Genomic DNA, 26,942 nt, shown 5'->3' on the forward strand with positions numbered 1-26,942 from the left:
GTGCCTCCCCAATAGCAAGGCCCCCCAAGCTGCCCCCATATAGTAATCCCCCCATAGTAATTTGTCCCCACACACAGTAATTTCCCCCATATAGTAATTTCCACCACACTGCCCAATATAGTAGTTTGCCCCCACACAGTAGTTTACCCCACACTGCCCCCACACAGTAGTTTACCCCACACTGCCCCCACACAGTAGTTTACCCCACATAAGTAGCTTACTCCACACTGCCTCACACAGTAATTCACCCCACACAGTAGTTTCCCCTACACTGCCCCCACACAGTAGTTTCCCTCATATTGCGCCCCATATAGTAATTTGCCCCCATATGGTAATCCCTTCCATAATAATTTGCCCCCACATAGTAATCCCTCCCATAATAATTTGCCCCCACACAGTAATCCCACCATAATATTTTTCCCCACATAGTAATTTGCCCCCATACTGCAATTTCCCCCAGATGTACTGTCTCTTCGCATGTCCTCCTGTGTGCCCACCACCTATGTCCCCCCAAGTTGGCACATAAAAAATAAAAATAAAATAAAAACTAAAAGCTAAATACTCACCTATGTGGCAGGCGTGCATACTTCACTGTGTGATGACGTCATCGCGTGCGCCTGTGCCGGGATTTCACTACCGCATAGGCCTCAGGCCTACTAGGCCTGAAGCCTATGGTGGTGATCGGCTGCGGGGCAGGGAACTATGTGCTCCCGTGCCCCACCGCAGTATGTGGGCGTTTGGGTCAGGCGTTGGGCCCCCCAGCGGTGCTGGGCCTGGGGCTGCCAACCTGAACGTCATCCGCCACTGACTGGAAGGGGGCCCCTTTGGCGACGCCGGCCCTGCTTACACTATAGATAGAGGAAGATCTGTCAGTGGGATGGCGCTCCTCTTCATTTCCAGTTGGAAGCTCACTGATATCTCAATGAAACTTTAGATCGGTCGCTCCCAGGAATAAATGATTCACCAATGTGGCTCTGACCTCTACGATCCTCAGATCTTTCTGTGGGGCTATATAATGATCTCAGAGTATCTGCCCCCCTCCCCAGCCACAGGATCTTAATGACCTGAGATGACACATCTCTAAAAAAGTGGAGTCCATATACGAGGATATGCTGGCACGTGCATGGACAGAATCAGACTACTACATAGATATCCACCATGTCACCAATGGAGATCACCCAAACATTTGTAATGTATAGATAAAACTTGGATAGTGAGTCTTTTCATGTTAATAAGTTTATGCTTTGTTCTCTCAGTTATGAATACTGAGGCTATAATTTTGCACCCTTCTTTTTGAATCACCCTGTATAATAATTCCTTCTCTAAACTTGGTATAGCATGAGCCTAGAGAGGTGGCAAGAGAGTCCTAGTAGTGGTATGTCCACGGTACTAGCCTGGCCTTCACAGTTACTCCTTAATTTAACTTGAAAGTCTGGAATCCTTTACTTTTTGTATTAATGGGTCAGTCCAGGGGCGTAACTACCATAGCGGTAGACCATGCGACTGCTATGGGGCCCAGGGCAAGAGTTTGGATTATCTCTTCTTCTACTGGAGGTGAAAACTTGGTCAGGACTCAACCCTGAGGCAGTGGAAAAATGGCCCAGGGGTCATTGAAAAGGGTTTAGGCAAAAACCCTTGTGTCCTGTGTGGGGGGACGGGTTTGATCCTTGCTATGGGGCCCTTACTTCTGTATTTATGCCACTGGGTCAATCTGATCATGATAAATAGTGCAAATATGCACGTTTTTTATGCTGTCTGGTGCGGATTTAATGTGGATTTTCTGTGTACAAACCCGCAGCATGTGCAGATAGCCTTATAGTCATATACACTGCCTGTCCCAAAAAAAAGTCGCCACCAAAAAAAAGCTTTTAGCTTTGATTACGGCACGCATTCGCTGTGGCATTGTTTCGATAAGCTTCTGCAATGTCACAAGATTTATTTCCATCCAGTGTTGGATTAATTTTTCACCAAGATCTTGCATTGATGATGGTAGAGTCTGACTGCTGCGCAAAGCCTTCTCCAGCACATCCCAAAGATTCTCAATGGGGTTAAGGTCTGGACTCTGTGGTGGCCAACCTATGTGTGAAAATAATTTCTCATGCTCCCTGAACCACTATTTCACAATTTGAGCCCGATGAATCCTGGCATTGTCATCTTGGAATATGCCAGTGCCATCAGGGAAGAAAAAAATCCATTGATGTAATACCCTGGTCATTCAGTATGTTCAGGTAGTCAGCTAATCTCATTCTTGGAGCACATACTGTTGCTGAACCTAGACCTGATCAACTGCAGCAACCCCAGATCATAGCACTGCCCCCACAGGCTTGTACAGTAGGCACTGGGCATGATGGGTGCATCACTTCATCTGCCCCTCTTCTTACCCTGATGACCCCATCACTCTGGAACAGGGTCAATCTGGACTCATTAGACTACATGACCTTCTTTCATTGCTCCAGAATCCAATCTTTATGCTCCCTAGCAAATTGAAGCCTTTTTTCCTGGTTTGCCTCACTGATTAGTGGTTTTCTTATGGCTACACAGCTGTTCATTCCTAATCTCTTGAGTTCCCTTTGCATTGTACGTGTGGAAATGCTCTTATTTTCACTATTAAACATAGCCCTGAGTTCTACTGTTGTTTTTCTTCTATTTGATTTCACCAAACCTTAAAGTGATCGCCGATCATGATCATTCCGAATTTTTTTCCCTCCACATTTCTTCCTCTAATACGATGGGTCCCCACTATCCTTCCAGTTTTTAATAATGCGTTTGAAAGTTCTTAATCCAATTTTAGTAGTTTCTGCAATCTCCCTAGATGTTTTCGCTGCTAGATGCATGCCAATGATTTGACCCTTCTCAAACAGACTAACATCTTTTCCACGACCACGAGATGTGTCTTTCGACATGGTTGTTTAAGAAATGAGAAGCAACTCATTGCACCAGTTGGGGTTAAATAACTTATTGCCAGCTGAAAGATAATCGCCCATGCAGTAATTATCCAATAGGAGGCTCATAACTATTTGCTTAGATAAATCCAGGTGGCGACTTTTTTTTTTTGGACAGGCAGTGTATATGACTATAAGGGCTCATGCACAGAAACTTATTTTATTTCCATGTCCGTTCCGGGGTTTTTTTGCGGACCGTATGCGGAACCATTCATTTCAATGGGTCAAAAAACAAAGGTACTTCATGAACATTCCGTTTCCGTATGTCCATATTTCCGTTCCGCAAAAAAATAGAACATGTCCTATTATTGTCCACATTACGGACAAGGATAGCAAGTATTTTGCAGACCGCAAAATACATATGGTCGTGTGCATGAGGCCTAAGGCTACATTCACACGAACGTATTTTGTTTCCGTGTCCGTTCAGTTTTTTTTGTGGATAGGATGCAGACCCATTCATTTCAATGGGTCCTCAAAAAATGCGGAACGCACACCGTGTGCTATCCACATCCGTATTTCTGTTCCGTAGCCCCACACAAAAGATAGAACATGTCCTATTCTTGTCCGTTTTGCTGACAAGGCTAGGCATTGTTACAATGGATCCGCAAAAAAAAACTGATGCCATACGGTCGTGTGAATGTAGCCTAAGGCCTATTGCACACGACCGTATGGCTTTTTCAGTGTTTTGCGATCCGTTTTTCACGGATCCGTTGTTCCGTTTTTTGTTTCCGTTGTGTTTCCGTTTCTGTTCCGTTTTTCCGTTCCGTTTTTCCGTATGGCATATACAGTATACAGTAATTACATAGATAAAATTGGGCTGGGCATAACATTTTCAATAGATGGTTCAGCAAAAAACGAAACGGAAGACATACGGATGCATTTCCGTATGTGTTCCGTTTTTTTGCGGACCCATTGACTTGAATGGAGCCACGGACTGTGATTTGCGGGCAATAATAGGACATGTTCTATGTTAAAACGGAACGGAAAAACGGAAATACGGAAACGGAATGCATACGGAGTACATTCCGTTTTTTTTGCGGACCCATTGAAATGAATGGTTCCGTATACGGACCGTATACGGAACGCAAAAAACGTCCAGTAAACGGGGAAAAAAAACGTCCGTGTGCAATAGGCCTAAGGTTGTAAAATAATTTCACTCATCTCTAATAAAGACTTGTGACTCATTAGAGGAATATCTGCAACTCTGTGCACTTGAGTGTTCTCAGGAGACCGTATAACTTTAAAACAATGACAGTAATAACAATTTAGCAGTCAGGTTCACATTATGCTTCATTAATTCATATATGAACATATTAGACATACCAGCTTCAAGTTTTCTCCAGTTTATATCTTTGAAGAAAGGAACTACTCGCAGATCATTACAATTCCCATTTCTAAACCCTATACGTTTCTTATGGTCTTTTTCCAGTAAGGCTTCACAGAAGGATTTGCAATCCTTACTGAACTTCTCTGTATATGTTACTGGATCATTGAGGATCCTATTCTTTAAATCCTTATTCTCTACCTAAAACATAAAAGCACGCAAGAAAGTGTTATTCACATTATAAGATTATCTGCACAATTCTTACCCTTGAGAAAACAAAATGCCATGTAGGATATCATAGATTGTACAGTCAGGTCCATAAATATTGGGACATCGACACAATTCTAACATTTTTGGCTCTATACACCACCACAATGGATTTGAAATGAAACTAACAAGATGTGCTTTAACTGCAGACTGTCAGCTTTAATTTGAGGGTATTTACATCCAAATCTGGTTTGCATATGTGCCTCCCACTTGTTAGGTGACCAAAAGTAATGGGACAATTGGCTTCTCAGCTGTTCCATGGCCAGGTGTGTGTTATTCCCTCATTATCCCAATTACAATGAGCAGATAAAAGGTCCAGAGTTAATTTCAAGTGTGCTATTTGCATTTGGAATCTCGCACTAAACGTGGAAACATACGACAATATAGTAGTTTAAACAGTTTATTAATAAGCTTGATGTGAATAATATAAAATAAAATAAAATAATACACAATATACTACACTGGGCTTATTTAAAAGTCAAAAAATGAATACATTAGGTATAAAAACCGTGAAGTAACGTTAGACTAAAATTGATACAATAAATACAAGGAATTAATAGTACAGTTGAAATAAAAGATAGCAGCGATGATGTTTCATAAGTAATGTCTCATTCCAATTTGGGAATAGATAGTAGGTTGGGAAAAAGTCTCCGATTATTTCAAAGGACAAAGAAAGCAGTAATCTGTTGTAGTGAGTATTTGGTTGCGGCGTCCCGCTTTTACTCACTGTTCAGTAGTTACTGATGTTAAAGTCACTGCTGGGGTTCTGGTTCTCTGTGTCTCCGACTGCTCGCCTTCTGGTTATCTCTGCCTCCGGTCTATGTGGCTCTAGGCACCGCTCCGTGCGTTTTCAAGAGCCGATGTCCTCCAAGCCTCTATTTGCCTGCTTCCACACTGGTATGACTCTGCAGAAAAAAGAGCTTGTTCTCTGGATATGAGAACTACAGGCTCCTCGTGAGTCAGCGTGCCAGGTCCTCTTTGCTTGAGAAGCGTGCCGGATTTATAGCGCCAACCTAGAATGACTGCGGCAATGGGTACACAGGAGTTCGTTTGTAGGTAAGCTGGGGGTCTTGCATCAAACGCGTTTCGGGGCTTCACGTTGCCCCTTCCTCAGTGATGAGGAAGGGGCAACGTGAAGCCCCGAAACGCGTTTGATGCAAGACCCCCAGCTTACCTACAAACGAACTCCTGTGTACCCATTGCCGCAGTCATTCTAGGTTGGCGCTATAAATCCGGCACGCTTCTCAAGCAAAGAGGACCTGGCACGCTGACTCACGAGGAGCCTGTAGTTCTCATATCCAGAGAACAAGCTCTTTTTTCTGCAGAGTCATACCAGTGTGGAAGCAGGCAAATAGAGGCTTGGAGGACATCGGCTCTTGAAAACGCACGGAGCGGTGCCTAGAGCCACATAGACCGGAGGCAGAGATAACCAGAAGGCGAGCAGTCGGAGACACAGAGAACCAGAACCCCAGCAGTGACTTTAACATCAGTAACTACTGAACAGTGAGTAAAAGCGGGACGCCGCAACCAAATACTCACTACAACAGATTACTGCTTTCTTTGTCCTTTGAAATAATCGGAGACTTTTTCCCAACCTACTATCTATTCCCAAATTGGAATGAGACATTACTTATGAAACATCATCGCTGCTATCTTTTATTTCAACTGTACTATTAATTCCTTGTATTTATTGTATCAATTTTAGTCTAACGTTACTTCACGGTTTTTATACCTAATGTATTCATTTTTTGACTTTTAAATAAGCCCAGTGTAGTATATTGTGTATTATTTTATTTTATTTTATATTATTCACATCAAGCTTATTAATAAACTGTTTAAACTACTATATTGTCGTATGTTTCCACGTTTAGTGCGAGTGCCCAGTATATTGTTTTGTATTGTTCATTTGTTAAAGGAAGGGCGAATCCTTTATTACTGAGAGCACCTCCCTCTGTGGTTTCACTCACTCCTGTGCGTCTCATATTAGCTACTCAACTGCATTTGGAATCTGTTGCTGTCAACTCTCAAGATGAGATCCAAAGAGCTGTCAGTATCAGTGAAGCAAGCCATCATTAGGCTGAAAAAACACAACAAACCCATCAGAGAGATAGCAAAAACATTAGGTGTGGCCAAAACAACTGTTTGGAACATTCTTAAAAAGAAGGAACACAACGGTGAGCTCAGCAACACCAAAAGACCCGGAAAACCACGGAAAACTGTGGTGGATGACCAAAGAATTATTTCCCGGGTAAAGAAAACACCCTTCACAGCAGTTGGCCAGATCAAGAACACTCTCCAGGAGGTAGGTGTATGTGTGTCAAAGTCAACATTCAAGAGAAGACTTCACCAGAGTGAATACAGAGGGTTCACCACAAGATGTAAACCATTGGTGAACCTCAAAAACAGGAAGGCCAGATTAGAGTTTTCCAAAAGACATCTAAAAAAAGCCTTCACAGTTCTGGAACAACATCTTATGGACAGATGAGACCAAGATAAACTTGTACCAGAGTGATGGGATGAGAAGAGTATGGAGAAGGAAAGGAACTGCTCATGATCCTAAGCATACCACCTCATCAGTGAAGCATGGTGGTGGTAGTGTCATGGCGTGGGCATGTATGGCTGCTAATGGAACTGCTTCTCTTGTGTTTATTGATGATGTGACTGCTGACAAAAGCAGCAGGATGAATTCTGAAGTGTTTTGGGCAATATTATCTGCTCATATTCAGCCAAATGCTTCAGAACTCATTGGACGGCGCTTCACAGTGCAGCTGGACAATGACCCAAAGCATACTGCAAAAGCAACCAAAGAGTTTTTTAAGAGAAAGAAGTGAAATGTTATGCAATGGCCAAGTCAATCACCTGACCTGAATCCGATTGAGCATGCATTTCACTTGCTGAAGACAAAACTGAAGGGAAAATGCCCCAAGAACAAGCAGGAACTGAAGACAGTTGCAGTACAGGCCTGGCAGAGCATCACCAGGGATGAAACCCAGCGTCTGGTGATGTCTATGCGTTCCAGACTTCAGGCTGTAATTGACTGCAAAGGATTTGCAACTAAGTATTTAAAAGTGAAAGTTTGATTTATGATTATTATTCTGTCCCATTACTTTTGGTCCCTTAACAAGTGGGAGGCACATATGCAAACTGTTGTAATTCCTACACCGTTCACCTGTAAATACCCTCAAATTAAAGCTGACAGTCTGCAGTTAAAGCACACGTTTGTTTCATTTCAAATCCATTGTGGTGGTGTATAGAGCCAAAAATGTTAGAATTGTGTTGATGTCCCAATATTTATGGACCTGGCTGTAAGCTCTTGTGAGCAGGGCCCTCACTCCTAGTGTTTCAGTTGTATATTAACCAGTAACTTTGTGATGTCTTTTGTGTTGTACATGAACACTCTGAATTGTAAAGCGATGTGGAATACAGTGGTGCTATATAAATAAGAATTATTATTATCATAGAAATGAGTTACTTTGTTTAGATTTTAAACTTGGTGCTGATGAGGTATATAAACAAATTTTAAGTTTTTATTGTCCACTACATTTAAATGGCTGGTCACTGAAATTTAGCAAACAATCACAATACAAAAAAAATAATAATAATACAAATAGGTATTTTAGCAAGTAAGAATTTTAAGTCAGATGTCTATTTTGCAATACACCACAAGAGGGCAGTGCAATGCTTTGTAATGCATCTAAGGTCTCCCAAACGCTGCTTTGTAAAAGTAAAACAAAGCATACTGGTACTTGATTCCCGTCAGACATTAAAGAAAATATATTAACATGAAGCTAAATGGTCAAAACATACCTAAAAGTGATTATACTCAATTATCATTAATTAGTTAGGATACTGTAACATACAGACCTTTACCCCTGAGGAAGCTGGATTTTACCGGCGATACGCGTCGGGCGTCTTTCTATTGACTCAGGCCCACCTACATAGTTCGGGTTCTATATTGTTGTACTTTATACTTTTCAGGTATCATTTTATTTTCTTTGATGCTACATTATCATTGTTGCTTCTTTATTTAACATTGTATTGTACTTTATTTTGCCTCGGGCTATACATGCTGTGTCGTTATTTGTGGACTGTGGTGAATGCTGATGTCTGTATGTCTATGTAGTCTAATAAAATTGTTTGATTGATTTTACACTTTATGGATGCGCACATTATTACGGTTCTCTGGGCCTTTTGGCTTTTTGGGTGCTTAAAACATACCTAAAAGTGAGGATCAATGAAAATGGACCTCTGTTTGCCTTAGATTCAATACACAGGTATACAGAGATTTATTGATAGCTTTCACGTAAATCCAACAGAAAATAAATGTGGCATGTTTTATTGGATTCCATATGATTCTGGAGTATATCCATACATTCGGCACATAAGTCATGTGGCTCCATACAGTGTCGGACTATTATTATTATGGTATTATAAAAGCAATTTTTTTTTATTTTCCCAATGAAGTAGCCACATGATAGTTTTATTTTATTTTATTTTTTCCATGATTCCATTTGAGGATATATCATTTATTGATTAACCTTTATTACATTTTGGTGGGGGTGTGAAATGGGAATAAATAGTACATGCTCTATTGTTTTTCACTTTGGCAGTATAACATAAGTTTATTCTACAGCTCATCATGATTGTGGCACTTCTAAATATCTCTAGTTTACTTTTGCACTGTAAAAACATGTTTTATGATTTATGAAAAAAAATAACTCATTTTTGTGTCCCCACATTGGAAGAGTTATAACTTTTATATTTTTCTACCAATGTAGCCATATCTGGGCTCATTTTTGCAGAACAGGTTGTAGTTTTTATTAAGAACATAAGTGGTAGATAGAAATTATTCATTTACTTTATCCTTTACAAGCACCATGACGTACAGTTACGACGCATATGTATTCAAATTTTACCAAAATAAGTTCCCATTTAAGTTGCAGTTGGGCCATCTGTTCTCCTTTACTTCTTTTTCAAAATGAGGATAGGAGTGTGGCTCAAAGGAAAGTTTCCCTTGCCACTTGAGCTGCCCTCAGATCCTCCTATTGATCTGAAGGGACTTAGGGGAGAACGAATCTCATAGGTTTCTATTAGACAATTTCTCACACATAGACACAGGGCCGGTACAACCATATAGGCGTTCGCCTAGGGCGTCGGCCTGCTGGGGGTGCCCTGGTGGGCTCCCCCTGACTGGGGCTGCAGCCCTGGGCAAGCGGCTCTTGAGCCGCCCCCAGCACTGTTACAGGGGGGCCAGGAGGTGGAGGTCCTTCTTAAATATGGCAGAGCAGGCATCTGCTTACCCTGATGGCAGGTGCCTGCTCTGCCAGTAAATTACCACAGGAGAGGAGGCGGGCGGCAAGGAGGCTGTTCTAGCAGCTCCCCACTCCTCCCTCGTGCGCCCTCTGTGGTGCCGGAATATGACGTCATTCCGGCCCCGGCATACTAAACGGTGCGCTGGAGGACTGAGGAGCTGCACCACCATGGACCCCAGGGAGGTGAGTGTTTAAGTGTTTGACTGAGTGAGTGTCTGCCTGTGTTTTTATGTCAGTGAGTGAGTGTATGTATGTCTGTCTTTCTGTCAGTAAATGTATGTGTGTCTGTCATTGAGTGTGGATGTCTGTCGGTCAGTAAGTGTCTGTGTGTTTGTCAGTGAGTATGTGTATGTTTGTCAGTGAGTATATGCGTGTGTTTGTCTGTCAGTGAGTTTCTGTGTGTGTGTGTTTCAGTGGGTAGGTGTATGTCTGTCAGTGAGTGTCTGTCAGCAGCGATGGACTGGCCATCGGGAGTACCGGGAGAATCCCGGTGGGCCGATCGAATTATGGGCCGGCCAGGGCCGCCATCAGGGGGGTAAAGCCGATACCCCAGTAAGGGGCCCGGACCCCGGGGGGGCCCGGCCGGTCCCGAGCCATTTTAATTTTTTTGCTGTCAGTGTGTTAACTTTAAAATCAGCGCTCATCTCTTTACTATCTTACACTGACTCAGCTCCAGTAACAGCAGGCAGTGTGGGGGCGGCGCTCACTCACTGACGTCACACGCCTGCTCCTCCCACTAGGCGGCGCAGGCGCGTGACGTCAGTGAGTGAGCGCTGCCGCCCGCACTTGTTACTGGAGGCTGGAGGGAGCTGAATGTAAGGTAGTAAAGAGATGAGCGCTGTGTTAAAATTAAAGTTACTGTCTGCAGCCTGCAGGATACCGATTTATTAATGTATACTACTGTGAGTGGCGGGGAGGGGGATCTATGGATGACGGCACTGTTATAGGGAGGGGGATCCGTGGATGGCACTGTTATGGGGGGGGGTCTGTGGATGACACTTATGGGGGGGGGGTCTGTGGATGACACTTATGGGGGGGATCTGTGGATGGCACCATTATGGAGGGGGATTTTTTTTTCTAAATTAAGAGTAAAAATAAAAAACCTGTTTATACTTACAGTGGAATGTTTTTACTTATGTTTTTTTTTGAGTGTGTTTGGGAAAAATAAAGTGGGCCGGTCTGGCTGAAGTCCAGTGAGTGTATGTGTGTCTGTCACTGAGTATGTCTGTCAGTGAGTTTCTGTGTATGTCATTCAGTGAGTGTCTGAATGCGTGTCTGTCAGTGAGTGTATATGTGTCTGTCAGTGAGTGTATGTGTGTCTGTCAGTGAGTTTCTGTGTACGTCATTCAGTGAGTGTCTGTCAGTGTGTGTGTGTCTGTCTGTCAGTGTGTGTCTGTCAGTGAGTGAGTGACATGAGGGGGCGGCAAAATGGATCTTTGCCTAGGGCGGCAAAAATCCTTGCACCGGCCCTGCATAGACATTCATGTTTTTAGGCTAGTTTCACACTAGCGCTAAAATGTTCCTACTGGCTGTTCTGGCAGAAGAACAGCCTGCTGAAGTTCATCATGTCTTTTCCAGCCAGAACCCACTGCTTGCAGCTGTATTTGTCCAACCTCCCTGGCTGTGATGCTCTCCGATGTGTTTGGATCACAGCACAGCCAGGGAGAAGGAGACACCCGTTGAGAAACCCTGGCGTCTCCTCTTCCCTGTATCAATGCTCAGTATTAGCATACTGAGCGCGAAAATTTCAGGAGGGCGCAGCGGGGCGTAGGAGCGATATTTAAAAAAAAATAAAACTGGTGGCAGCATCAGCGGGGGATACCCCCACAAGTACAGGTATTAAGCTCCTATAAGTAAAACAGATGAAAAGTCCTCTTTAACCACCTCAGCTCCCCTAGCTTAAACCCCCTTAATGACCAGACCACTTTTTACACTTCTGCACTACACTACTTTCACGGTTTATTGCTCGGTCATACAACTTACCACCCAAATGAATTTTACCTCCTTTTCTTCTCACTAATAGAGCTTTCATTTGGTGGTATTTCATTGCTGCTGACATTTTTACTTTTTTTGTTATTAATCAAAATTGACCGAATTTTTTGCAAAAAAATGACATTTTTCACTTTCAGTTGTAATTTTTTTTTTAAAACTACATTTCGATATAATTTTTTCTCTAAATTTATTGTTCTACATGTCTTTGATTAAAAAAAATGCAATAAGTGTATATTTATTGGTTTGCGCAAAAGTTATAGCGTTTACAAACTATGGTACAAAAATGTGAATTTCCGCATTTTAAAACAGCTCTGACTTTCTGAGCACCTGTCATGTTTCCTGAGGTTCTACAATGCCCAGACAGTAAAAACACCCCACAAATGACCCCATTTCGGAAAGTAGACACCCTAAGGTATTCGATGATGGGCATAGTGAGTTCATGGAAGTTTTTATTTTTTGTCACAAGTTAGCGGAAAATGATGATTTTTATTATTTTTTCCTTACAAAGTCTCATATTCCACTAACTTGTGACAAAAAAAAAACTTCCATGAACTCACTATGCCCATCACGAAATACCTTGGGGTGTCTTCTTTCCAAAATGGGGTCACTTGTGGGGTATTTATACTGCCCTGGCATTTTAGGGGACCTAAAGCGTGAGAAGAAGTCTGGAATCCAAATGCCTAAAAAATGCCCTGTGGAATCCTAAAGGTGCTCTTTAGAATTTTGGCCCCTTTGGGCACCTAGGCTGCAAAAAAGTGTCACACATGTGGTATCGCCGTACTCAGAAGAAGTAGGGCAATGTGTTTTGGGGTGTATTTTTACATATACCCATGCTGGGTGAGAGAAATATCTCTCTAAAAGTCAACTTTTCCCATTTTTTTATACAAAGTTGTCATTTTAGAGAGATATATTTCTCTCATCCAGCATGGGTATATGTAAAAAGACACCCCAAAACACATTGCCCAACTTCTCCTGAGTACGGCGATACCACATGTGTGACACTTTTTTGTAGCTTAGGTGCGCAAAGGGGCCCAAATTCCAATGAGTACCTTTTAGGAGGGCATTTTTAGGCATTTGGATTCCAGACTTCTTCTCACGCTTTAGGGCCCCTAAAATGCCAGGGCAGTATAAATACCCCACAAGTGACCCCATTTTGGAAAGAAGACACCCCAAGGTATTACGTGAGGAGCATGGCGAGTTCATAGAAGTTTTTAGTTTTTTTGGCACAAGTTAGCGGAAATTGATTTTTTGGTTTTTTTTTTTCTCACAGTCTCCCTTTCCGCTAACTTGTGACAAAAAGTTCAATCTTTCATGGACTCAATATGCCCCTCAGCGAATACCTTAGGGTGTCTACTTTCCGAAATGGGGTCATTTGTGGGGTGTGTTTGCTGTTCTGGCATTTTGGGCGGGGCTAAATTGTGAGCAACCCTGTAAAGCCTAAAGGTACTCGTTGGACTTTCGGCCCCTTTATGCACCTAGGCTGCAAAAAAGTGTCACACATGTCATATCGCCGTACTCAAGAGAAGTAGGGAAATGTGTTTTGAGGTGTATTTTTACATATACCCATGCTGGGTGAGAGGAATATCTCTGTAAATTGACAACTTTGTATATAAATTTGTAAAAAGTTGTCATTTACAGAGATATTTCTCTCACCCAGCATGGTATATGTAAAAATACACCCCAAAACACATTGCTCTACTTCTCCTGAGTACGGCGATACCACATGTGTGACACTTTTTCGCAGCCTAAGTGCGCAAAGGGGCCTAAATTCCAATGAGAATCTTTACGATTTCACAGGGCATTTTTTACGCATTTGGATTCCAAACTACTTCTCACGCTTTAGGTCCCCTAAAGTGCCAGGGCAGTATAAATACCCCACAAGTGACCACATTTTGGAAAGAAGACACCCCAAGGTATTCCGTGAGGGCCATGGCGAGTTCCTAGAATATTATTTTTTTTTGCACAAGTTAGCGGAAAATGTAAGAGAAAAAAAAAAAAGTCTCATATTCCACTAACTTGTGACAAAATTTTTTTTTTACATGAACTCGCCATGCCCCTCATGAAATACCTTGGGGTGTCTTCTTTCCAAAATGGGGTCACATGTGGGGTATTTATACTGCCCTGGCATTTTACGCATTTGGATTCCGTGAGGGGTATGGTGAGTTCATGTGAGATTTTATTTTTTGTCACAAGTTAGTGGAATATGAGACTTTGTGAGAAAAAACCCCAAAAACAATTAAAAAAAATCCATTTCCGCTAACTTGTGACAAAAAAAAAATCTTCTATGAACTCGCCATGCCCCTCAAAAGTGATCTTTTTATAGCACCGCAGCGATTTTACGGTGTTTTGCAGTGATCAGGAAAAAAAAATTCTGTCACTGCGGTGGGGCGGACTGAACGCAAGTGTGCACACAAGATCAGGCCTGATCGGGCGAACACTGTGTTTTTTGTAGAGCCTATAGAACATGTCCTATCCTTGTCCGCAATTGCGGACAAGAAAAGGCATTTTCTATATAGTTCTGGCAATATGCGGATCCGCAAAATGCAGAAAGCACATTGCCGGTGTCCGTGTTTTGCGGATCTGCGGTGTCCGTGTTTTGCGGATCCGTGGATCAGCTGATCCGCAAAACACATACGGACGTCTGAATGGAGCCTTACAGGGGGGAGATCAATGACAGGGGGGTGATCAGGGAGTCTATATGGGGTGATCACCCCCCTGTCATTGATCACCCCCCTGTAAGGCTCCATTCAGACGTCCGTATGTGTTTTGCGGATCCGATCCGCTGATCCGCAAAACACATACGGGCGTCTGAATGGAGCCTTACAGGGGGGTGATCAATCACAGGGGGGTGATCAGGGAGTCTATATGGGGTGATCACCCCCTGTCATTGATCACCCCCCTGTAAGGCTCCATTCAGACATCCGTATGTGTTTTGCGGATCCGCAAAACATATACGGACGTCTGAATGGAGCCTTACAGGGGGGTGATCAATGACAGGGGGGTGATCAGGGAGTCTAATATGGGGTGATCAGGGGTTAATAAGGGGTTAATAAGTGACAGGGGGGGTGTAGTGTAGTGGTGTTTGGTGCTACTTTACAGAGCTGCCTGTGTCCTCTGGTGGTCGATCCAAGCAAAAGGGACAACCAGAGGACCAGGTAGCAGGTATATTAGACGCTGTTATCAAAACAGCATCTAATATACCTTTCAGGGGTTAAAAAATCAGATCTACAGCCTGCCAGCGAATGATCGCCGCTGGCAGGCTGTAGATCAGCTCGTTCACCTGCAGTTCCTGTGAACGCGCGCTCCTGTGATGCGTCTAGGAGGAATGAATCGACCGCCTCCGGTACACAATCCTGCATTAGGCGGTCCGGAATATTTCGAATATAGTGATATATATTTGTATTTTCGAATATTCTAGATTTTTTTTTCATCTGAACCCATGATCCCTCTCTGCTTCTTGCTTGTGGGCCAATGAGAAGGCTGCAATGTCTTTGTCTGAGTTTAGCAACATCCCTGGCAACCAATAGGAAAGTTGCCTACCCCTTACTATATAAGAACCTCCCCAGCAGGCATTTTCTGTAGTTTTATGGAGTCCTGAGAGAGACAACAATGTCATTGCTGTGCTCTGTGCTTTACTGTTTAATTACATTAGATAGTTAGTGTGTGTATGTATGTATGTATGTGTATATATATATATATATATATATATATATATATATATATATATATATATATATATAAATATAATACAGATAGTGGGAGATTGTCAGTGTAGGTTATATCCTAATATAGTGTAGCTGTTGCAGTGTATTAGGTAGTGTGATAGGTTCTGCTGTCCATACATACATGCTACAGACAGTGCTGTGATGTCACAACAATACATAGTGCACCAATCAGTAGTCAGACCTGCTAAAATGTGAAGTTTCACGTATTGCGCATCATTAATTGCTGATTAGCGCAATCGCGAATATATTGGAGCACTCTATCTGCCTATAAAGCCATTTTTAATGTTCTGCCATGCCAACCATTTTCTCCAGTCTCAGGAAACTTCTAGCAGCTTCGAAAATGTAGCAAAAGTAACCCACGCCTGTATTGCGCGCGCATTACGCGAATATTACATTGCCGATTTTCACAATCAAGAAAATAATATATGACAAATATATTCTACAAAACATTCGCAAAATATCGCAAATTCCAATATTGCCCCTGCCGCTCATCACTACTCTTTACCCTCTTAAATAATCAGAAAACACCTGAAAATAGTCACTGTTACCAGTGCTCTGTATATAGAGAGAGCAGGGACATGTAAATCATTTGTTTTCTGCATTCAAAGTAAAAAAGTAAATAACGAATAGAAAGAAATATGGGGGGGAAAATTGCAAGTCAAAATGACCTGCCGGAGGTAAAAAAATACTAAGGCTCGACGTGTTTCTGTGCACAATACTGTGCATTTCATCAGGAGCTGAACACACTTGGCACCAAAAACCTGCTTAAACCGTGCACCTCTAGTCTGAGGGACAGTGTATTGGAATGACAGAAATAATGCCCTGGCACTGTAATGGCCGCATATACTGGTTGGGTATCCACCTAGTCTAGTTCAGTGGTCCAACCACCTTTTTTAGCCCCTGCAGTTTTTTTGGGCTATATTGGTCAGACATACTTTACTGACCACATGTGGTTTGGATCTCTGTTAACTGGATCTGGATATTCTATGGTGTCCACATACTGACACCGCGATAATTGCGTTGGACTGACATAGTCCGAGTGGACCCCTTTATTGAGGTATCTGACCCCAGATAGCCCACTTACCTATAGTGTTTTAGATCACATACTTCATTGTTGTTTTATTTGTATTACCCCAATACAATTTTTTGTTTTATTTTCAACGTCCCTTTACACATTTGCTTTTTCTCAATTACACAAGTGGACATATACCATTTAATTATTTAGTACGTATTTTGTTTATCAAAAATCAACAACCCAACAATTGGTTCGAGAGGGAGTGTAAAGATATAAGGAAGGCGCTAAGAATGGCCTCAAATAGGAAACACCAAGATCCGAACAACACCAGTCTGAGGGAAGCCTACAATAACATACAAAGGCAATACAAAATTATCCTCAGAAAGAAAAAGCAAGGCAACATCTCAACCAAACTCCTCCAACTCCAATATGCTCTCCAGGATAACTCCTTCTGAGAGCTATGGAAGCACATGGACAAAACCAGCAAGAACACCAACCTCCACATCCAAAACGGCAACATCTGGCTCGAATACTTCTAGGATCTTTACAAAGCCATCTTGAGGGAGGACCAAAGCCCAGAACAAAAAGAAATCACGAAAAATCTGAAGGATATGGACGAAAAAATGAAAGCCTCTAGACACACCGATCACACTGCAGGAGATAACAGAGAGGATCTCTGTCATAAAGAGTAAAAAAAATCCAGTGGCCCAGATGGGATCCTTCCAGAAATTATCAAATATAGCCCGCCAGGTATCCAGGCCGCATTAGTAAAACTTTACAATGTTGTGCTGAGTACCGGCTACTTCCCCCAGAGCTGGAACCAGGGCATCATCACCCCTATACACAAGAGCGAAGACAGGTAAGACCCAGCCAACTATCGAGGGAAATGTGTCAGCAGCAACCTGGGGAAACTCCTCATCAGTATCCTGAATAAGAGGATCCTCAGCTTCCTCACCCAGCACAACATCCTCAGCAGAAGCCAAGCAGGCTTCATGCAAAACCACCGCTCCACGGACCACATCTATACCCTGCAGAGCCATGTCCACTATACAAAGCATGGAAAGATCTATGCCTGCTTTGTGGACTTTAAGAAGGCCTTTGACTCAGTGTGGCACCCAGGCCTATTCCTGAAACTTCTTGAAAGCGGAATAGGAGGAAAAACATATGATGTCACCAGAAGTTCCGAGAACAGATGCAGCGTGAAGGTAAATGGGAGGAGAACGGCTTATTTCCGGCAGAGCCGAGGAGTGATACAGGGCTGCAGCCTCAGTCCAACCCTATTTAACATCTAGATCAATGAGCTGGCGGCGGCGGTTCTGGAGTGCTCCTCAGCACCTGGTTTCACCCTCCATGACACTGAGGTGAAATTTCTCCTTTTATGCAGATGATCTTCTGCTACTATCACCAACTGAGAAAGGTCTCCAAGATAACCGGAAAATCCCGAAGAAGTTCAGTAACATCATGGTGTTCCCCAATCCTCCTGTATGGCAGCGAAGTCTGGGGCCCAGACACATACCCAGACTGAGAAAAGTGGGACTCTGGGCCAACAGAACTTTTCTACCTAGAATTCTGCAAACACCTTCTCCAGGTCCACAGGAGCACCTCAAACAGCGCCTGTCAAGCAAAACTGGGCAGATTCCCATTCTACTTTGCTGTTTATAAGCGAGTGCTATCATTCAGAGTCCATCTGCATAGCAGCAGTCCCAGTGCCTACCATCACAAAGCCTTGCTACACGAAGAAGCCCCAGAAAAACAAAGCATCCTGCAACAAGTCACCCGAACCCAGCCTGCCCAAGCCACCAAACAATACAGCCTGGTAAAGGGGGAAATCCAGAGGACGATACACAAGGGCAAAGAGGAATATATCAGCGTCTGGAGGAACGACATACGAACATCACAGAAGCTTACAGTATACCAGAGCCTGCAGAGGGAGTACAAACTGGCCCCATATCTGGAGAAACTCCCCAATCCAAGAGACCGACAGATCCTGAGCCGCTACAGACTGAGCGCCCACAGCCTGTTCATTGAATCCGTGCGTCACCGACAGAGGTACGAGCCCAGGGAGAGCAGACTGTGCCAGCAGTGCGACCAGGAGGCCGTGGACGATGAGGCTCATTTCCTGCTGCAGTGCCCAAAATACTCAGCAGTGAGGGAGACTCACTTCAGGAGACTGTCTGTCTGATCTCTGTCCAGACTTCACCTCCATTGAGGAGGAAGAGAGACTCTCCATACTGCTGGGGGAAGAAGAGAGAGGACACAGCGGCCATAGCAGCACAATATATTACTGCCTGAGAGGAGCCTGATATACCTATGGACACCCCACCCTGGATGTGTCCCCATCCCCCAAACTTACCCTATACCCCCACCCTGGACATGTCCCCATTCCCCAACCCTACCCAATTATTTCCCACTTGCTTTGGCAATGCTAAAATGTATTTAGTCCTGCCAATAAAGCTTATTTGATTTGATTAGATAGATATGAGAAATACAGATGATAAAGCTATATGGGTAGATATAGGATGCAGAAATAAAGAAATTTGTGAGATAGACAAGCATTAGATACATTATAAATATTATATTTAGACAACTGTGTTCTAGGCAGCAAATAGTAAAAAAAAAAGTTGGGGGGGGGGGGGTGTAGAGGACAGGTCCTGTACATTCTAGGCAGGCTGTCTCCCCTCCTGTTAGTCCAGGGTCTGGACTGTCCAGCTTCACCTATCAGGTTATGTCTGCCAACAAGCAGCCCTTGTCATTTATTGCAGCACAGAGAGGGACAGAAGCAAATATGTCAGGTCATTAGAGGGTGACATTCTGAATCAGGTCAGAGGAGGCCATTACATTTACTCTCCGAGAGAGAGGAAGGGGGTGAGTCCAAGGTCTGCCTGACTGCTGTGGACCGGGTGCTATGGATGCAGCACCCAGCTCCTCACTACAGCATAAGGACCCTGCGGGCTACAGTGGGCGGGAGACCAGGGACCAGCGCTCCTTGCTGTGCTGTCTGTGCTCCTCTCAGGTGCGGCCACCAGCTCTCTTCCACTTCTGTCTGGGCAGCTCAGCAGGGGACCCCATTTAGGGATAGAGGCCCTGGGCAATTTCCCTGTTTGCTTCCCCCCCCTAACGCCATCCCTGCTCCCACCCGGGAACAGCCTGCTGGACAAACTAACGCTAGTGTGAAAGTAGCATTACTAATGTATTGTTATTATCCATATTGCCTCCTTTGCTGGCTTGATTCATTTTTCCATCTCATTATACACTTCTCGTTGCAATGGTTACAACCACCCTGCAATCCAGCCGTGGCCATGGTTGCACACTATAGGGGCCTTTTCCTATAGTGTACAAGCACGGCCAACTCTGGATACAGGGTGGTCATAACCATGGAAACGGGCAGTGTATAATGAGATGGAAAAATGAATCAAGCCAGCAAAGGAAGCAATATGGATAATAACAATACATTAGTAAGTGCCTAGTTTTATCTTTCTCTACATGATAAATGCCATTTTGTGAAGTGACACAACCCCTAGCAGGCAGCCAGTCCTGGTTTTAGCAAGACAGATTAATCACAAATTCCAGAGAGAAAGTTAGATTAGGAAAGGAGGGAGAAAACAGCTTATAAACAAAGCATTTTTCTCATAAGATTTAATACAACGTTTCTTATATTTGCCTGTACTATTGATTTATGCAAAGTCAAGTGAAATAACAGTGACCAATTAAACACCCAAAATAATCTTCCATGTAGATCTCTTGGAAGTTCTGAAAAAATATAACATTAAACCACACAATGTCCAAGCTTGTGACTGCAGTTTATGATCCCCGTTGTCAATGCAATGAGTAAATTTTTTTTTAAATAAAAGGAATACTGATTTGAGTGAAATATTGCAACACCAGATAACAATGACCAGATCTAATATCATCCACAATCAAGATTTAGTTACCTTTTCCCCTCTTGATCTGAATGGACCACGTGCAGCAATCATTTCATATAAAGTTACACCCAAAGAGAAGTAGTCCACAGAGTAATCATATTCTTCCCCGTTCAGCAGCTCAGGAGCCATGAACCCTGAAAAATATATTTCGGTCCACATATGAAAAAATAAAAATACAATTTAGTAAATGCATTGTATTACACAGTGAGGTTCATTTATCAAAGACCAGTGTTTTACCACCACTATCTCTGATATCTCCTGCACTGCCAGAGGATGTGCTTAAAGGGGTTGTGTCACTTCAGCAAGTGGCATCTATCATGTAGAGAAAGTCAAAGGGGTTCTGCACTTTGTTTTAACTGATGATCTATCCTCTGTATAGCTCATCAGCATCTGATCGGCGGGGGTCCGACACATTATACACTGCTTGTTTCCATGGTTAGATTGCAGGGTGGTCGTAACCATGGAAACAAGCGGTGTATAATGTGATGGAAAAAGGAATCCAGCCAGCAAAGGAAACAATATGGGTAATAACAATACATTAGTAAGTAGCTTGTATTAAAGGGGTTCTGCACTTTGTTTAAACTGATGATCTATCCTCTGCATAGATCATCAGCATCTGATCGGCGGGGGTCCGACACCCGGGAACCCCGCCGATCAGCTGATTGAGAAGGCAGCGGCGCTCCAGCAGCGCTGCGGCCTTCTCACTGTTTACCGCCGGCCCACTGACGTCATGACTAGTATCAACTAGCGTGGGCGAGGCTAAGCTCTGTTCACTTGAATGGAGCTCAGCCTCGCCCACGCTAGTTGATACTAGTCGTGACGTTACTGGGCCAGCGGTAAACAGTGAGAAGGCCGCGGCGCGGCTGGAGCGCCGCTGCCTTCTCAAACAGCTGATCGGCGGGGGTCCCGGGTGTCGGACCCCCGCCGATCAGATGCTGATGATCTATGCAGAGGATAGACCATCAGTTTAAACAAAGTGCAGAACCCCTTTAATACAAGCTACTTACTAATGTATTGTTATTACCCATATTGTTTCCTTTGCTGGCTGGATTCCTTTTTCTATCACATTATACACTGCTCGTTTCCATGGTTATGACCACCCTGCAATCCATCAGTGGTGATCATGCTTGCACACTATAGGAAAAAATGTCGCTCTCTCTGGTGAGCAGGACCATGAGAGCTCGCATAGGCTGGTGCTTTTCCTATAGAGTACAAGCACGGCCACTGCTGATGAATTGCAGGGTGGTTGTAACCACGGAAACGAGACGTGTATAATGTGATAAAAAAATGAATTAAGCCAGCAAAGGAAGAAATATAGATAATAAAAATACATTAGTAAGTGCCTCGTATTAACTTTATCTACATGATAATTGTTTTTTGCTGAAGTGAGACAACCCCTTTAATTTCTGATGAGGTATAGACAGTCCATGCGCCTAGATTGAAATGTACTCCAGCCCCTGACTGAAGTGGATTTTAATCATTTATGTAAATATTTGTGAATTTTCTGGGGGCGGATGGCCCCATCCCCTGCCCCTACGCGACCCAACACTCTCCAGTGTCAGGGGAGAAGTTAAAACACAGCGTGCACCTAAATTTAGATGTACAGGCATTTAAAGAGTACATACCGGGACTATGCAACTTTGTTATGCCAAAAAAAAAAAAATATATATATATATATATATATATATATATATATATATATATATATATAATTTTAGGTTGCAATAAGTAATTTATTGAGGTAATAGGGGTTAATTTGGTTCATCAACAGATGTCTAGACTATAAGGCACAATAACTGCTTACAAAGATCAGTTGCTACAAAACTCACAGGAGTTTGTTAAAGGGAGTCTGTCACCTACCTGACCGGTTTCAAACAGGTGACATTGTTCAGTGGGGCACAAAGACATGACACAGATGTTACCCGTGGTTAGTTCTTCTGATGCTTCAAATCACCCAAAAAGTTGTTTTTATCATATGCTAATGAGCGGTCACAAGTGCCCAGGGGCGGAGAGTTTTCTGAAAGTGCCCAAGTTCCTCCGTCTCACTCGCGCCTAACTCCGCCCCTCAGTAAGCTCAAGCCAGCCCTGTGGCTCTGTGACATCATATTTCCCTGTAGGCTGTTCACGCATCACTGCCGGGCCCGGGCATGCGCAGTGTTCTGCCCACTGTGGGCAGAGGGACAGGGATATGGAGTGCGCATGCACCAGTTACTGGCACGAAATTGGCGCATGCGCACTGCATATCTCTGTGCCTCTGACCACAGTGGGCAGAACAGTGCGCATGCCCGGGCACGGCAGTGATGCGCGAACAGCCTACAGGGAAATATGATGTCACAGAGCCACAGGGCTGGCCTGAGCTTACTAAGGGCGGAGTTAGGCGCGAGTGAGGTGGAGGAACTTGGGCACTTTCAGAAAACTCTCCTCTCATTAGCATATGATAAAAACGACTTTTTGGGCTATTTGAAGCATCAGAAGAACTAACCACGGGTAACATCTGTGTCATGTCTTTGTGCCCCACTGAACAATGTCACCTGTTTGAAACCGGTCAGGTAGGTGACAGACTCCCTTTAAGATCACTAACATTTTATTATTATGTTATTAATTTCTGCCACATTTCACAGGCCATCATAATTTTGATTTAAGAGAGTAGCAGAGGAAGTACTAGGCTTATGAAGGTAAGTTTATACTATGTTTGCGTCTAGTCTTCGTTTACCGGGAGTTCCTGCATAGCCTTTGGTTCTGTTCTTGTTCTCCTTCAATTGCACGGCCAACCCAAGGTCAGAAATACGGACATTCCCTGAAAAGCAAACACAGACTTTATTCGTCAAGACTAGAGATGAGCGAATTTCAAAAAAATTCAATTGGCTGTTTCGCCAAATTTTTTGTTAAAATTTGGTTCGATCCGTATTTATTTGTGGCAAATCGCGTTAAAATGCGGCTATTTCCTGGCTGCAGAGAGCCTTTATAGTGGTGTAGAACACTGTGCCTTGCAGGAACACGCATAGGGAGTCTGCTCTGGTAGTGAAATAATACTGTGAGTCAGTATGACATGCAGATGACAGGCGTCGCTCTAAGGCTACTTTCACACTAGCGTTCGGAGCGGATCCGTCTGATGTTTCATCAGACGGATCCGCTCCGATAATGCAGATGTTCGCATCCGTTCAGAACGGATGCGTCTGCATTAAAACTTAGAAAATTTTCTAAGTGTGAAAGTTGTCTGAGCGGATCCGTTCAGACTTTACATTGAAAGTCAATGGGGAACGGATCCGCTTGAAGATTGAGCCATATTGTGTCATCTTCAAGCGGATCCGTCCCCATTGACTTACATTGTAAGTGTGGACGGATCCCCTCGCCTCCGCACGGCCAGGCGGACACCCGAACGCTGCAAGCAGCGTTCAGGTGTCCGCTCACTGAGCGGAGGCTGAATGCTGGCAGGCGGATGCATTCTCAGTGGATCCGCCTCCACTGAGAATGCATTGGGGCCAGACGGATGCGTTCGGGGCCGCTCGTGAGCCGCTTCAAACGGTGCGCACGAGCGGACACCCGAACGCTAGTGTGAAAGTAGCCTTAGAATCACTGCACACTTCACTTATTTGGGCAGTTACGGGGCCAAAACTGACCAAATAACTCAAGTATGAACTCAGTCTTACAGGTCAATGTTAGTGTCAAGAAGAAGTGCACTCCTTTTACACCGTCGGCAGCTGATTCCACATAGATGTCTACAGAACCTGTTCTATTAGACGCTTATACAAGTAGAGCCCCCCCCCCCCCCCCCCCCCGACAGAGTGGAGAGGGTGTCAGCAGTAAGTTTGTGTTGACGTCACTGATTATTTTGCCCTTCCTCTGATCCGTCAGAACAATAACCCACAAAAAAAACGGATCCTGTCTGTGGAGCATCCGCCTTCATTCGTTCAGCATTTGGTCAGTAATGCATCAGTATTGCTAAAGCAAAAAAAAACAGGAGTGAATCCAAAACAGAGATGACACGTGAATGGAATATTTGCATTTCTTCTGTGTTTTCTACCCACTCCAGTTTTTAGCTACCAAATCATAAGCCAATTCTGATGCAAAATAGGGACCATGTCATGCAGGCCTTACAGCTGTTACATAGACAGGATCCGTTGTGCGTCTCATTTTTCCTTCCTTCTGACCGATCAGAAGAAGGGTCAAATAAATGATGATGTCAGCCAGGCCGAAAGGCAAAATAGTGGCCCAGTCATGAAGTGGGGAGGGTGGGAACAGCATGAGAAGTCCACAGAGTGGCCCTATGTGTCACCGCCAGTTCTGTGAGAAGGTCTGACAGACGTTCTTCTCTACCTCTTGTATGATGTTCTTTGTTTTGGTTTCACTTTGTCATCTCCTTTCCTTCTGCCAGGTGTCACTTATTTAGACTAATCGTCTTCCTTTATATTCCCTCCCATACTGCCTCACTTTGCGGTTTATATTAGTTCCTGGATGAAGTGTTCACTGCTGGAGGCTGCTGCTGCTGTTTGCTCAGATAAGTCTTTTCCTTTATTGTGTTTCCTTGCTGGCTTGATTCTAGGTGACACTGACTCCGTCCGTATTAAGTACAGGGAGCCGGTGGTCGTGTCCCCTCACTATTATAGGGTTTTCAGGTGTCACACAGTCTTAGGTATGTGGGCATGCAATCGTCTACCATTGAGACCCTTGCATGTGCATAGAAGTCAGGGAGAGCTCTTAGGGTTTTAAAGGGCTCACCTATATGCTCCTTAGTTTAGGATCAAGCCAGTCAGTCATTTATTTATAAGTTCCAGCTATCTGCAACTTCACCCGTGACACTATGACATAGTGGTGAGGTGGAAGCAGCATAAGGAAACCAATGACAGAGTCTGGAGGTGGCAGCAGCATCAGGAGGAGGCCACAGAGTGGCACAATGACAGTGTGGAGGTGGCAGCAGCGGCATTAGGAGGAGGCCAAAGAGTGGCACAATGACAGTGTGAAGGTGGCATCAGCAGCATCAGGAGGCCACAGAGTGGCAAGGGGACATAGTGCGCAGGTGGCAGCAGCATCAGGAGACCACAGAGTGACCCAGTGACAGAGTGGGGAGGTGGGTGGCAATACCAGTACCAGCTGAAGATGGTGGGTGAAAGAAGGAGCACTTGGCATCAGATGTGTGGCATCAGGCGGGTGGCAGCATCAGAATAGTAGCTGAGGCAGGTAGCCAGAAGAAACCGGTCTCTTTTGTCAAAGTGTTGGTGTGGCACCATGGATGATCTAGTCTGATGCATCAGCCTTGGTGGGTGGAAATCCTGGCTGATCCACGCCTGATTCATCTTGACAAATGTCAGTCTCTCCACATTTTGGGTGGGCAGGCAAGTTCTTTTTGGGGTAACTATGGCCCCCGCAGCACTAAACACCCGCTTTGATGCCACACTACTGGCCGGGCATGACAGCTTTTCCAGGGCAAACTCTGCCAGTTGCGGCCTCAAATCCAGTTTGGCTGCCCAGTAGTCCAGCGGATCTTCAATGTGGGGTGGCAGGGTGCTGTCCAAATATGCCACCACCTGCTGGTTCAGGTCCTGCTCCAGGTCTAGCTGCTGCGGTCCTGTACCAGGTCTAGCTGCTGCTGCTGCTGCTGGTGAGTAGTTTCTTCACTAGGCGGGTGAAGAAAGCTGCTCATCAGCGACTCTAGACTCAAGTTTCTGCTGATGGAGCTGGAACTGATCCTACCCCCCACCCTGCCACAGCAGCTATCGCAGTGGAACGTGAGCGCAGAGGGCACCCCCAGTCAGACAAGCGAGAGGATGGATGATGGCGCAGATAGGAAGTGGCCTACTGACTACATAGGATGTCTCTATAGTAGTTCAGTTTGTCCTCCCTCTCAGCGGGTGTAAAAACGGCCACCATTTTGGACCAGTAGCAAGGGTCCAACAAGGTGGAGAGCCAGAAGTCATCCCTCTTCCGAATGGTGACAATTTGGCAGTCACTACGCAAGCAAGTGAGTATGCATCGGGCCATTTGTGCAAGTGACTTGGATGGACTCCCTGCCTCCATCTCCACTGCATACTGCCATGGTCTGGGTTCTCTGCCTCGTCTTCCTCATCGACCTGTAGCTCCTCTGGATGCTACTGCTCCTCCTCTCCTGTCACCTGTGTAGAAAAACCACCCATTTCGCTAAACATTGCTTGTGCTCTAGTAACGTCCTCCAAATCAACCCCCACAAGTCTCATGTGATCTAGGCACCACGTCTCCAGTCCTCTGACCAGCCAGATTTACCAGCATCTGTTCCAGGACATGAAGCAGTGGAATGACGTTGTTCCTCCTGTAGTCCTGGCGACTGACAAATGACGTGGCCTCCTCGAAGGGCCTGAGCAAATGGCAGGTGTCACGCATGCGCTGCCACTGGCTGACTTCGAAGTTACACAGGGGAGTACTCCTGTCCGCTTGGATCATCAAGAAATTGTTTATTGCCTTTCTCTGT

At 44.3% G+C, this 26,942-nt stretch overlaps 1 protein-coding gene across 1 annotated transcript in view; it reads right to left on the reverse strand.

The window, feature by feature from the left end:
* Window positions 1-26,942, reverse strand: part of GRK1 (G protein-coupled receptor kinase 1) — a 99,352-nt gene that overhangs the window by 8,904 nt on the left and 63,506 nt on the right. The window contains exons 4-6 of the mRNA XM_040421979.1: window positions 23,214-23,297; window positions 20,510-20,634; window positions 4,266-4,467 (exon numbers count right to left, since the gene is read on the reverse strand). Of these exons, the coding sequence (XP_040277913.1) occupies window positions 4,266-4,467; window positions 20,510-20,634; window positions 23,214-23,297 (411 nt within the window). The remainder of the gene's footprint in view (window positions 1-4,265; window positions 4,468-20,509; window positions 20,635-23,213; window positions 23,298-26,942) is intronic.

Source organism: Bufo bufo, chromosome 3, assembly GCF_905171765.1.
Source record: "Bufo bufo chromosome 3, aBufBuf1.1, whole genome shotgun sequence".
Taxonomy (NCBI): Eukaryota; Metazoa; Chordata; class Amphibia; order Anura; family Bufonidae; genus Bufo; species Bufo bufo.